The sequence below is a fragment of the Pseudorasbora parva genome, chromosome 1, assembly GCF_024679245.1.
Source record: "Pseudorasbora parva isolate DD20220531a chromosome 1, ASM2467924v1, whole genome shotgun sequence".
Classification (NCBI taxonomy): Eukaryota; Metazoa; Chordata; class Actinopteri; order Cypriniformes; family Gobionidae; genus Pseudorasbora; species Pseudorasbora parva.
Window position 1 is genome coordinate 20,289,396 of NC_090172.1, and position 15,616 is coordinate 20,305,011.

The 15,616-nt window shown below is 36.9% G+C and overlaps 1 protein-coding gene across 1 annotated transcript in view; it reads left to right on the top strand.

The window, feature by feature from the left end:
* The window catches only part of LOC137083451 (solute carrier family 2, facilitated glucose transporter member 4-like), a 58,209-nt gene that overhangs the window by 4,561 nt on the left and 38,032 nt on the right, over positions 1-15,616 (top strand). The window contains exons 3-5 of the mRNA XM_067449403.1: positions 8,720-8,815; positions 11,099-11,259; positions 15,114-15,238. Of these exons, the coding sequence (XP_067305504.1) occupies positions 8,720-8,815; positions 11,099-11,259; positions 15,114-15,238 (382 nt within the window). The remainder of the gene's footprint in view (positions 1-8,719; positions 8,816-11,098; positions 11,260-15,113; positions 15,239-15,616) is intronic.

Below are 15,616 nucleotides of genomic sequence, written 5' to 3' on the forward strand. Positions count from 1 at the left end.
TTTAAGAGTCTTTTGAATTATTTGAATGAGATATGAATGAGTTCGTTCACGGGGCAGCGGGATCATCATTTCAGCGATTAAAACATCAAGATCAACTCTGTTCTTCACATGAAGACATCGTATGACTTCAGAAGACTTGGAATGCAACATGAGCTAATACTTTTATACTGTTTTGGTCAGATTTTGCAATAAATACTTGTGACTGTACATTTATTTGCCTATGTGTTTTATATTGTTAAGATGTGGGTAGGTTTAGGGTAGGAGTTGGGTTAGTTGCTCCAAAATATAAAAGTAGCCTTTAAATATTAATAAAATCATGTCTGCTTTTACAAACGCAAAGAATTAAACGCGTCTGTGTATGACGCCAAAGGTTTCTCATTGAACTGAATGGAGCACCCAGCGCGTTGAAAATTGACGATAAAGGTACGCCCAGTTCGTTGAAAAGTGACGACAAGGGGTCCTGGTCAAGCGTCCATATGTGATGAGTTGGGTGTCAGAATGTGTTGGTTCTGACATCAACCCAATTTTCATTTTCAACCAAAATACAACGTCCGTCCGATGTTGGATGTAGACGTCGCTCTGACGTTGGGTTCAGACGTCAACCCGATTTTCATTTTCAACCAAAATACAATGTCCGTCCGACGTTGGATGTAGACGTCACTCTGACGTTGGGTTCTTACGTCAACTCGATTTTCATTTTCAACCAAAATACAATAGGCTTGTTTGAGATGAGCAAAATCTGCGCAGAACCGATCACCGGTGATCAGCGCGAGATGCATGCCGGTTAGAAATGTGTCCGAGGGCGGTCCGCCTTGCTCTGATGTCATGCTGACGTATGTCAAAAATCTCTCGCGAGCGAAAGGCGGATTTGTCAGATTCTGCAGTCGAGCGCAGTTGCTCTCCACCGACTGCGCTGGCCGAAAGCACGATGGGAAACGACTTGCTGACGACACAGCTTAATGCTCATTGGTTTAAACAACCGTGATGTATGGTTCTTTTTTAAAATGTTTGACTTTAAAACTCCGGTATCATGTTTTAATGTGTATAAATGATGTGTGTGAATATTCCCTAACTCTCGGACAGTGCGATCTCTCTGTGGATTATGTGATTGTTGTCATATTTATAAAAATATATAAAAACATGTATGTAATTAAAGTAAAAATGCTTGATAAACAGGTCTTTCGAATGATAACAAAAACTTTGGGTGTCTTGTTCATAGTATTTATTTTCATATAAAAGCAACATAACCTTAATTACATCCAGTTTATCAGCAAGAGAGCGCACGAGTGTGAATCCCGCGATATCCGCAACTGATCTCGCAGGTGTCTACGAGAAGAGAGAACTGTCCGGCTTGCCTGCACTTTTTTCACTCCTCCCCTCACTGCAGCCGCCTAGTCTCATCTTTGAAAGAATGGCCTTCTCAGCTGCCATAGTTGCAACTCTTGCGTCATCAGAACAGGGTGTTCAACGCAGCACCGTTTCCATTTAAAAAACAAAACAATTTGCAACGTTTTGTTGGGGATGAACGCAGACCTAGGTTTCTTTTTAATCGGTATAAGTGTGTTTAATACTGAAAAATACACTCAATGTTACAGTCACTGCCCTTGCCGTCCAGAATAAAAGAGACATCCCAATCGAGTGAAGGTTCTTTTGGAAACTGTGGTTCCTAATTATTGTGATCAAACATTTGCCTCACATTTTCGGATGAAAAGACAAACATGTCTTTTAATATCTTTAATTGTTCCGTATACCGTGCTGCAGCGGACACATTTGTAAACAACTTTACAAGTTGGACCCGCTGTGCTACCACACTACTCTTTAACACCGCATGGGTTTTGCTGCTGATTGGGCTGACATTTTTGACACACCCACCAAACAAGAGAAAAACCCTATTGCACACGTCTATAGCTGTGTCTCATTTCAGAAGGCTGCGTCCTCCGGAGGTCGCATTCGAAGGGTGAATACGTCATAAGGCCGTCTCATTTTAAAAAAGTGAGTAGGACACTCCAAATACGACCTTCGAATGTGTCCTTCTTTCACAGGAATTCAGAGTGTGCACGAGGTGTAGCCTTCACGGCTGGAGATAACCCACAATTCTTTGCGTCTCCGTTAACAACCATCATTTTTTTTAAATATTATATGAAAAAATTGCACCACCGCCAGGTATACATGCGAGCGTAGGTGTGGTGTTTAAATTAAGTAGTTCAAGCGTCTTCTTTTTTTAAGCTCTATTATCCTGTGGTAAACAGGATTACGACTGTTTAGTGCATTTTAAACGTTTAGAACAGTACATTGCTGTCAAGACAAGAAACATTTCATAGTCATTTTCAAGTAATAAATACTTTTCATCCATATAACTGGCGTGAGAGCGCAACGAGGATGAACTTGTTGGCATAGCAACGTGATACTTCCTGCCTGTGTGTCCTACGAAGGAAGTCTTGTTTAATTCTGATTGAGGAGACTCCGTATACTGCATCCTACACAGGATGTGTCCTCCGGAGGACGCAGCCTTCGAAATTTAACGAAATGAGACACAGCCAAGGGGGTAATCTAGCGCTCGGAAAGCGTTCCACCCCTAGGGGCTGCCATTGCTAACCAAGCCATCACCTGCTGTTAGCATCCCATTGACTCCCATTCATTTTTGAGTCACTTTGACAGTGAATAACTTTACATCTGAGGCGATTAAAGACTCCATTTGTCCATTGTTTATTTCTAAAGAAACACGACAATGTATAAAAGGCTCCATTACCTTGCATCTTACACTATCGCCCCGCAGAAGCTGTTTTTGTAAAAATAGGCTAACGATTGCGTCATAACCAACGCGACCCTGTCGCACAGTTGAGAAATTACCGTATAGACCTGAGGAGACGCTCGCAGGCAATCTTTTACTGTCTATCAGACAGTCGGGGGGACGTGGAGACATAAAGTCTGATAAAGTCAAGGGAGAAGAATGGAGAGAAGCCCATAGTGAGCCAAAAGCAACGGGAGAAAATATTTAAACAACGTGATTCAGCTTTCACTTTCCACATCTACTAGAAGACTCACAGCTGTCAGACAGGAGGCTCACGTCACATCTACGTCGTCAAGCTCAGTCTGAGCCTGCGCAGTTCGCTCAGCCATCAGGAAGTGAGTGCCCCTAGGTTGACTTCATTCTTTCGCCGTAGACGTCAATGGGAACGCTCGGTCCATTTCTTTTACTGTCTATGGACACAGCTTATGATTGCACACCGTTTCCGGAAAACATGTCGTTCAACCTGGAAATCCGGTAGCAAAACGTTGTGCACCGGTTTGAGCTCTAACGTGCCCCTGCTGTCATGCTACTTGGTCGCTGTCGTGTCATAGCTGGGAGCGAGGCATGGGGGAAAACTGGGGCATACACCTGCAAACATCGTTTTGAGCAGCAACCCAGCTGAATTTTTTTATTTAAATATGCAAAACCAAGGTGCTTTAGGATTCATTATAAAATTGTTGATAATAAATACCAAACCAATGTGTTTGTATTTGCACATCCTTTACAACAGTCTTTCAGATTTGTGTTGCTTCTCAAGGTTGCTTGTAGGGAGTACTTCATTCATTTTAGATCAGCACTCCTGGTGAAGAGCTTGTTCTTGTGACAGGGAACACACTTGGTCAACTTGATCAATTACACTGGAGCAGAAAATACCACTGTATGGATAATCTAGACTAGGGCTGCACGATAATGGTAAAAATGATAATTACGATTATTTTTCTCAAAATCATAATCACGATTATTTTGTCAAAAGGGGTAATGTTGTTTACCAACCTACACTTCACCCAAAAGGCCTGTAGGTGGCACACCGACTTCATTTAACCAACTATTATAACTTCGTTAGATGGTAAATCAATACAAAACACATGGTTTTGGTGAACACTGTATCTGTATTAACATTAGATTTTTAAAGCAACACAATTTACAATTTACAAATGAGACAAACCACAGATTCAGATTGCCCAGCAAAATCTTAAATGAAAGAACAATGAAATAAGAACATTTCTGTAGCCAGGGACATTCTAAAATGCTTAACATGAAAAATGCTTAATGTGGCTTAATGCACTGACACACTGGTACATATCTCCAAACTCAGGTAACTGCTCTCAAAACATTTAACACAGTGATCTGTCCCCTTTGTAATTGTCCTTAACAGATTACAAATCAAAAGCATAGTTTTCTCAAAACACTGTGCACAAAATTCCCTAATGTTATCACAGCAGATCATACAGCCAAACAAATCTTTAATATATCAGGAAAAATATTTACAGCTTTTTCATTGGGCTTCACAAAGATCACAAGAATTTTTGTACTATTTTCAAAACACAACAAACAAAACTCTGTGAATTGATGCAATTTAATCCACAGAAATTCAATTTGGCCAACTGAAAAATGTATGTGATCAATCACTTGAAAATTTTAAATTGGAGAACTGATTTTTTTTTAAATATAGTGTATACAACTAAACTCGTAATTAAAGAACTTTGAAGAACACAATTAAAGAACATGAAAAGTGTGTATTTTCATTCATGTATTTGTGTATCTACAGCTGATTTTTTAAAATTAAATCAACAGAGAACACTTGTTGTTTTAATGTTAGTATTTATTTTTGAAAAAATCAATTAAAGCAGCACTAGGTAACTTTTCAACCTTCATAATATATTTTCAAGACTCTTGTGATGATACATCGACTTACAATAGGTTGAATGACACGTCTGCCATAGCTTGATGGGGTCTGTATCGTTTTTAATCGTACTTTTAAACTTCGGGTTTCGGGTAGTAACCCGAGAAAAAAAAGAACTACAAAATTCGACAGCTTTACGGCATATACGTCACTTCCACCAACACCCACACTTTCTTAAATTCGGACGTGCGAGCCCAACTTTGTTCGTCGGATAATATAGTAATGTCCGAAGCAGCACAGACAAATAAGAAAGAAAAGGTTTTGTTGGAGGAAAGCAATAAGAGGAAACGAAAAAGTGATTGGATTAAAGGCAGGACGAGGATCAACATTGGGCCAGCGTTTGTTTCTTGGCGTGAGCTGAAGGAGGCGTGCCCGACCAATGCTGTCATGTTTGCTATGGTGATTACCTACCACTCAAACATTCAATTGAAGTATCATAATAGATTCTGTAAAACGGTAACCAATAGACTACTATAATGACGCTGGCTTGTAAACGTGAGGATCGTGATTATTTGGCGTTTGAAAAAAAATAAAACCAATGAAATTCTATTCATATGACATGCTGAAACATATGCCACTGACTGTACCTGGGATGAAGACATTTCACACGCGACGCCAGAAGAACACCTGCATGTGAACTCCTCCTGCAGTGTTCAGGGTAAGTTAACTGTTAGTGCTGCACCAACCCGCGGGGACACTATTATGAAGTTATTTGGCCCGCCCCGCACCACTGTATATATTTTTACAACCCGCCCCACACCCCCGACCATTAAATAGACATACGGGGTCCGCGGGTTATGAGACGACCCACGCATCACTAGTTCAGGGCTATCAGGGCTGTCATGTCAACAAATGCATGCGCAATGGCATCCCCTGTTGTAGGATGACAGAGCTTACGACAGTAGTTGAGAACATTATTTTTTCCCAACTGTAGGGGACCCCGAGAGCAAAAGTTGCCAAGTGCTGCTTTTATAGAATAAACTGCAGTGCTTCATATGCAGTGAATACTGAACTGTTTTGCCAACATAACAGTGTGTTTAGTTTGCTGTGTTAATAGTTTTGAGAGCAACTACATTAATTTGGAGAAATGTGTCAAATCAATTGAGAAAAACTGTAAAAGACCAAAAGATGACGTAGCTGGATCAGATCCAATACGTACTGTGGATCATTATGGCAACATTATTCATACCGATCTCTGGACGGACGGACGTTGTATTTTGGTTGAAAATGAAAATCGGGTTGACGTCAGAACCCAACGTCAGAGTGACGTCTACATCCAACGTCTCACGGACGTTGTATTTTAGTTGAAAATGAATATCGGGTTGACGTCAGAACCCAACGTCAGAGTGACGTCTACATCCAACGTCTAACGTGCACATTGAATGCACAGGAGAGTTTTGCTGGATAGATAAATACTCAAACCGCTCGCGCAAAAATAATAAGGTCTAATGATGTTAGAATTTGACGTTGTATAAACATTACCATCATGATGTTGTGTGGACGTTGTGTTTCGGTCATCATACCTCATGACTAAATGTCAGTATTTGACGTCATTATGACATTGGCTTGAGACAATGGCTCAACGTTGGATTTTGGTTAGTAAATACCACAACCTAAAACCCACAAAATATCAACATCTAATGATGTTAGAATTTCACGTTGTGTGGACGTTAACTCAAACTCACAAAAGATCAACGTCTAATGATGTTAGAATTTGACATTGTATAAATGTTACTATCATGATGTTGTGTGGATGTTGTGTTTAGGTCATCATACCTCATGACTAAATGTCAGTATTTGACATCAATATGATGTTGGTTTGAAATGTTGGCTCATTGTTGGATTTTGGTTAGTAAATACCACAACCTAAAACCCACAAAATATCAACGTCTAATGATGTTAGAATTTCACATTGTGTGGACGTTACCATTGTGACGTTGTGTGGATGTTGTGTTTTGGTTACTTTACAACACAACCAAAAACTAACAAAATATCAATGTCTAATGATGTTAGAATTTCAACGTTGTGTGGACGTTACCATTGTGACGTTGTGTGGACGTTGTTTTGGTCACTTTACAACACAACCTAAAACCCACAAAATATCAACGTCTAATGATGTTAGAATTTCACATTGTGTGGACGTTACCATTGTGACGTTGTGTGGACGTTGTGTTTTGGTTACTTTACAACACAACCAAAAACTAACAAAATATCAATGTCTAATGATGTTAGAATTTCAACGTTGTGTGGACGTTACCATTGTGACGTTGTGTGGATGTTGTTTTGGTCACTTTACAACACAACCTAAAAATAACAAAATATCAACGTCTAATGATGTTAGAATTTCACATTGTGTGGACGTTACCATTGTGACGTTGTGTGGATGTTGTGTTTTGGTTACTTTACAACACAACCAAAAACTAACAAAATATCAATGTCTAATGATGTTAGAATTTCAACGTTGTGTGGACGTTACCATTGTGACGTTGTGTGGACGTTGTTTTGGTCACTTTACAACACAACCTAAAACCCACAAAATATCAACGTCTAATGATGTTAGAATTTCACATTGTGTGGACGTTACCATTGTGACGTTGTGTGGACGTTGTGTTTTGGTTACTTTACAACACAACCAAAAACTAACAAAATATCAATGTCTAATGATGTTAGAATTTCAACGTTGTGTGGACGTTACCATTGTGACGTTGTGTGGATGTTGTTTTGGTCACTTTACAACACAACCTTAAAATAACATAATATCAACGTCTAATTATGTTAGAATTTGATGTTGTGTGGACGTTACCATTATGACGTTGGCTTGACGTTGGATTTTGGTTACTTACAACGCAACCTGACGTTGGTACTGGACGTCAAAGTAACGTTGGCATTAGACATTGAGCTGACGTAGAATTTTGGTCACTGACGTCGCTACCAAAATATAACTAAATATCAATGTCTTATGACGTTGTGTGCCTGCTGGGATAGCTCTACTCTTCTGCACAATGGTAACGGTCAAAGCTTCAACATAACAGAAATTCTTTCAAATGTCAAACATAAATGAACATTGTTTCCCTTCACTCAAAAACACATTAAACAGCACTTCATTTCAATATTAATCTCCATTTCCAGCCATATGCAAAACATGCTGGGAACTAACAATAGTGTCTCTAAATAAAACTGCATAATTGAGCTAATTCTCTTAAAATAAACAAGTAATCTTATTTTCCTTAATTTTATCAGCTTAATCGGTTCCTCAATTCAAGCCTCAAAATTGTCAATGGTGAGATTCCAGACCAAACATCTTGATGTGGGTCTGGCTTGTCAGGCTACAGATAATGATCAATTGGAATAAATTAACCCCTCAATGTTGTTTAATTAGTTTTGTTCCAATGTTATAGTAATTTCAAAGTAAATAAAATAACGCAAAGCTATTGTAAATGCAAGTTATCATTTATACCAGTGCAAAAGTCACTGAGTAACACTGATGCATCTAATTCTCAATCACTCCTCAAATGTCATCACTCAATATCATTGAGTCTGCACCGTTCTGCTCTGAAGATCTTTCCTGCAACACTAAAGATTCTCTCAACAGGTGCAGATGAAGCTGCTATGACAAGACATGTATATGAATTTCTTTGAATTTTCCTTGAATTTCATTTCTACTTCTTTAATTCAAATTAAAAATTCAATTCTACTTCCTTTAAATCAAATTAAAATTGTAATTCTACTTCCTGTTTTTGACATCATTTCAAATTCAAGAATTGGATTGGAATTTAGGGGTCATTCTCAGTTTCTCTGTTTATGTTTTTGTTTTGTTTTTTTACATAAAAAAGCAACAAAACATATTTCAATTTGTGAATATAATGGTAAAGCTGTAAAACTTCTTTTGACATTGTAACTTGGCTTTATTTTAATATTTGATTATACTTTAAACACCAATGTGTTTAGATTATATGAAAATATTCCTGCTTCAACAAACCTATGATACTGTGTCTATAAACTTTGTGTGTTTTGGTGTTCTGCAGAGAATAACTGGAAGCCTTGCATTGTCAGTGTTCACTGCTGTACTGGGTTCCTTTCAGTTTGGCTATAACATTGGAGTCATCAATGCGCCACAGAAGGTAATATTTAATCTATATAAATCAGTTACATATAAATATTTAGACATATTATCACTATATTGTTAACTTCAGTTTGAAACAGCTGTATAATGTTGTCCAAAGAATTACATTTATGAACAGTGAATATTACTTATGAACAGTCTATATATTACAAATTATAATACTCAGCAATTGTCAGTTTAAGTGCATCAGTTTTACTCTCTCAAAATCAATTTGCCAATAGAAGATCTTGATCAGAATGCACCTCTTGATGGAAATAACATTACACAACATTTTCTCCATCAAGAGGGGCATCAATTTTTGGTCAAGATCTTGTATTGACAATGCAAGAGTCAAGCACTCTGTAAAGTATACTCCAGCACATCCCAATAACTTTTAATGAATTCAGAGGTCTGGGCTCAGGGGTGCCAATTCATGTGTGAAAATCATTCGTCATGCTCCCTCCTATTCGAGTCTGCTGAATCTTGACTGTCATCCTGGAATAGTCATTATATGTGTCTTCATGCATGGTTGTTTTAGAAATTAAAAGCTACACACTCCATCAATTAGGGTAGAAGAACTGTTGCCAAACATATAACATGCTGTTAACCCCTAAACCGGGGTTAACAATGCTAAAAATCATAAATAAAGATCCAATCATATAATCTCAAGTATTTGCCTATTTAGATCAAAACAGTGACTATTCTCTATGTTATAACTATTGTTATAACTATTGATGGGGACCAAATGTACCCATCAATAGTTATACCTGTAAAAAAAGTTTTTACTATGAATTTCTTTATCCTCATGAGGAAACACGCTTATAAATCATACAGAATGATATTTATTGCAAATCTAAAATAGCTGAAAGTGTTCTGGGATGAGGAGGTTTAGGGGTAGGGATAGTGTAGGGGTATGCAATATACAGTTTGTACAGTATAAAAACCATTAGGCCTAGTCCCCATAAAACATAAAACACCCCAAAATGCGAGTGTGACAGTGTGTCTGTTAAATTTCTTCCTCTGATAAATTTATAACCATTAAAGTGTGGCAATGAATGCTATATAATGTAATATAAGAATAATATATACTAACATAGTTGCATTTGTCAAGTATTTTTCCTGAAATCATTTTTGTTGTTCATATTACTTGTATGACTTGTAAAGTAAAATCTGTGGTTTCAAACATTCCAACACACAATTCAGTCAGGCTTTGTTGGTACCAAAAAATCATCAACATTCTCTGTCAGCTCAGTTAATCAATCACTATGGAATGTGCACATGAAAGTGTGACATCAGTAGTGAACAGACAATCATATCCCTTGAAACACATGCACAATTGTGATTACCTTCTCGCAAGAGTGTCAATGCGATTTCAGTTCTCTCTTTTGCCGAAGACTGAAGTAATTGAAGAATATGAAGTATACATAAATTAATTTACCCAGCAATAAGAATAAATAATGTATTTATATACATTTAAACTAAATATGTTATAATAATTGTTAAACTAAAATTGCATGTTCAAGTGCAATTAAGTGTATAATATTATATAAATCTTAGAAAATAATTCTAATAAATAATCATTGACGACAGATTATTATTATTATTATTATTATTATTATTATTATTATTATTATTATTATTATTATTATTATTATTATTATTATTATTATTTTTAATCTGTTACTTTGTTGTGACATTTAATTTGGAGCAAGAGAAACTGGGGAGTGATTATATTGCATTAGACATGTTGCTCACAGCTGATGGATCCAGGTTCAGTTTGAGATTTCCCAGTTTCAGTTTGCCTCAGAGCAGGTTAGCTGTGAAGCATAATTTACTATGATAATGAACACTGCTAAAAGGTGAGCCATTTTCATGGTGGCTATAACCCAGAGTTAGCTAAATAAAAGACATGAAAACATGAACATAATCAGAAGCTTGGACAAACACGGCAATAGTTACAATGTAATAGTAATAAAACAACAACAGTAAAAGATGTTTATAAAAACGTTGTGAATTAAACTTGTGAATTTAGAATTTAAAATTTGATGCTTTGCCCTTTTAATCACTAATAGTAAAAGTGCCCATACTGCGATGACACTTGGAGCACAATTTCAATTGAGAATTGTACCAGAAATTGTAGGGGCCGTGTCTCTGAATCAGCCCAGTGTCTTGCATTCAAATGTAATAAGAGATATTTGCATCATCAGGGTGAAAAGAGATTAGATTTTTCCTGAGAATACTTATGTCTCATCATGTAATCCCCCTTTCGTCTTCCCTCTTTTTTGCATCTCTCTGACCTCAGATCATTGAGCAGGATTATAACTCAACATGGACGGAAAGATACTCAGAACCAATCCCTCTACAAACACTGACATCTCTGTGGTCACTCTCTGTGGCCATCTTCTCCATTGGGGGAATGGTGTCCTCCTTCTCTGTAGGAATCATATCAGAGTTTTTTGGCAGGTAAGACAGCTTATATATCCAATTTTGTATTATTTGTTAATAATATTTATATTTTTATTTTTTTATACTTGAAACTGAATATAAAAAATAATGTTTTGACTACAGATTAAAATCTGCAAAAACACACTCATTACATAAATATTGTGGGCTACAGTATTAGAGTAGGCCTCCCTATCCTGAATAAAAGGTCATTAGTCAATACATACATACACTATATTGCCAAAAGTATTGGGCCACTCCTCTAAATAATTGAATTCAGGTGCTCCATTAACTTCCATGGCCACAGGTGTATAAAATCAAGCACCTAGGAATGCAGATTGTAACTACAAACATTTGTGAAAAATTGGGTCACTCGCAGTGAATTCAAGCGTGGTACTGTGATAGGTTAATATAAACCTGTGCAATAAGTCCATTTATGAAATATCCAAAATACTAAATATTTCAGGGTCAACTGTTAGTGGTATTATAACAAAGTGGAAGCAATTGGGAACAACAGCAATTCAGCCACAAAGTGGTAGGCCACGTAAAATTGCCAGAATGGGGTCAGCGCATGCTGAGTCGCAAAGTGTGCAGAAGTCACCAACTTTCTGCAGAGTCAAGAGACCTCCAAACTTTGTGTGGCCTTCAGATTAGCTCAAGAACAGTACATAGAGAGCTTTGTGGAATGAGTTTCCATGCCCAAGCAGCTCCATCCAAGCCTTACATCACTAAGTGCAATGCAAAAAGTTAGATCCAGTGGTGTAAAGCACGCACGCCGCCACTGGACTCTAGAGCAGTGCATTCACTTACACATATTTGAAAATCAAACTATCAGATAGCTCATGACATAGGTAACAAGTTTGTGAATATTTTGAATAAAAAAATAAGACAAGTAAATTGATGCTCTGAGCTGTCATACAGCGCTTTTGCAGCGGCTCTGTGTCATGTGAGAAGCATGACACGTTGCCATGGAAACAATAAGGCCACGCATCTAAGCCAGAAAATATGGTCATATTAATGCAAAATAATGCTGAGCTGAAGCTAGTTTGTAGCAGACCAAGACTACTTCGCTGATATTAGTGCTGTAATATCACTAGTATTAGTGCTATCAGTGCTATTATTTGGCTATTTGGCTTTAGCTTTTACTGTGAATTTAAGTAAATTGTGCTTTGCATCTAATTATATATTTAAGTATACTTTAAACTTTCAATAAATTGTTCAATTAAAAAAAAAAGCAAAAAAAAGAAGCTATTATTTAATGTCATCCACCGTTGTTTTGTGGTCTTTAAAAAAACAAAAAAGTATTGGTTCAGGCAGCGTTTAGGCACTGGTACCGTTTTAAAAGTACCGGTTTGGCACCGGAATCGTAAAAAACCTAAACGATACCCAACCCTACAGAAGAGTAAAAGCTTGTTATAGCTGCAAAGGGTGGGCCAACTCCATATTACAGGGGTCATATAATGTCATTTTTGTACAAGTTAATATGATTCGTTAGTGTCTAAATGAAAACTTTGTAATATACTTTAATGAAACATTCTCATTAGTATTGTGAGAAAAAAACTAATTTTACCTGGTCAAAATGTACTGGCAGGGTAACGTTAGCGTAGTGAGATATGAATGCTATGTGTTTACTGATGTATACGTTAGTTCATTGACAGATTGATGTTACACCTAATGCCAATAAAAAAAGTTTTTTTTCTGTTAATGTCGGTTTGTCAGTGATGTGTACCATTATCTATGCATTGTAATAACTGTTGCAACACAATTTTTTTTACAGTAACAGACACCGTTATAAACCATCTACATAATTAAGCTTGTTACCACATTCACATTAACTTTAAAACCAGCCCACACATTTTGTAATAAACCAATAACCATAACGCTCATTATAAACATAGGATATTGAATTATATTGAGAACGTCATACATAGAAAGCCATAATTTAACTTACCCACTTTAGCCGCATTCATGGTGAAGTATGCAAGCGTTTCACACTACACTCACTTCTTTTGAAAGGGCAGCTTGAACACGAAGAGCTGGTCCAGATCTTTATTCAGGAGCAGCTTCTTAGCCAAACCTGCTTTACTGACTGCTGTCAATCAACAGTCGTGGGAGGGGTGTCCAATCGTGTGACGTCAGACGGTCGAACAGCTTGATTTGAGACAGGGGAAAGCATATAAGGAGATAAAAAATAAATAAAAAAACACTCGATGGATTTTTATCTTTATAGAATAGTTGTGTACAGGCACTGCCAACACACATTTCCAAACAACCAGCTTGTAAAAGTGCATGTATCATTATATGACACATACATACTGTAAAACATACAGATTAATAATGCAATGTCATTAATGTTCTATAATGTATGCAGAAAAAAATGTGACTTAAAGAGATGGAGTGGGAAAGAACAGAAAGAGTGAGTAAAGAAACCAGGGCCCTCATTTATCAACAGTGCGAAGAAAAGGTTCTATATTCCATCCTATGACTGAACTTTATAATGTTTCTAAGTACAAGAAAATCTGTATTCATCAAACTGCACACAGTTCTTACGCACATGAGTAAGCAATCACTGTTGATAAATCCCCACATGTGTGTACCGTGCTCTTTCAAGTTCACGATCATTAGCATTCGGAAATGCCTCAAATGAACCATACAGTGACAACAGAAATGTTGAAAATTCCAATCTAATATCATTTCTGACCTGTAAGGTTGCCAGAATAATAATCATGTACTGTTTGTAAATAGGCCAAAGGAGAACTGGCACCAGACGGAGCCTTGTTTCTCCTAAGGTTTATTTTTCTCCATCATGCCCTGATGATGTTTTGGTTCCTTGCCACTGTCACCTTTGGCTTGGCTTGATCATTTGAGGACACTAAAATTCTGATCAAAGTTATTCAACTAAATATCCAAATAAAGTTAATTTTATTAGGTCTTAATTAATTGTATAAACTATGATACTGATCTGCCAACATTGTCGCTATATGATAAATTAAAATAAGATGATAACATCATTGTTTTCTCCTGAAACAAATGTACATCCGAATGAAATTATGTTGCAATATTGTCCTGTTTAACACTGTGAAACTGCTTTGAAACAATGGTCATTGTAAAAGCACTTTATAAATAAAGTTGATTTGACTTGACTTGACAACACATCGCTTTAAAAATCATGTGATTGTGTTTTTTCCTCACCGCAATTATAGCAAAGAAGAGGAACTTCATAAACACAGAATGAGTCCGTCAACAACGTTTAACAGCAACACATTTGCATCACAAATGATTTGCACGTTAACAGAATGAAATCACTTTTTATTTACATCATTAAATTTGTTGGTTGATGGTACTTTTCTGGTGATTTGGGTGCATTCTATGGCTCTAATTATGTTTAGGCATCTGGCAATTGTATGAAAGCCCTATTTTATTTCGGCTTGTTGAGGATTTCGGTAAGGGAACTGGATGTAGGTTGGGTCCAAGGAAATAATTGCATCCAACATTTGTCACAGCTGTCTTTTGCATTTGACACCAATACGCACTGTGTTTAAAATGACTATATATAGCTCAGCTTACAGGTTACAACAGCTGTGTAGGAAATGATGGCCTGCCCTTCAGGTTTCATAGTCAGAGAAGGTCATGGTATTTTCCTGTTATTGATTTTGGCTGGGTTGCATAACATTAAGGTGACACATCTGCCTACACAATGTAATAAAGAATATAATGTCAGAAGAAGGGGTGTGATAAAAATATGAATCAATATGTGGAGAAAAATGGTGGGATTTCTGTTCAGTTTTAGAAAAAAAAAATGTAATGAAGAAATGTCTCAATTGTATTACATACAGGTAATAATATGATTTGATGTTCTTTGTTTATTATGCTAGGAGGAAAGCTATGCTTATCAATAATGTCCTTGCATTTATTGGTGGAGGCCTGATGGGGATGTCCAAAATCAGCCGGTCATTTGAAATGATGATTTTAGGACGCTTTACCATTGGGGCATATTGTGGTAAGCTTTCACTCTTTTTCTTTCATATTGCTTACAATGTATATGGAACAATTAGTCCACTGTAGCCAAGTTGCAGAACCCAAGTGCAGGAATCAAAATCCCAAAACATAAAACAAAGACTTGGCTTGACTAAGCTTGACATGAACAGACTTGACTAGAACAGACACTCACCAACAGTGGTTACACAGACATTCAATATGAGACACATGGACACATTTGCCCATGAGGGCTTACACTGAGACTAATGACTGGACAAGGGACTGCTGTGTATTGCCAAGAATCTGGCGATACAATACGTATCACGATACAAAGGTTATGATACGATATATTGTTATATTGCCATATTGTAAGTCAATGTATTGTGATATTTCTTTTTTG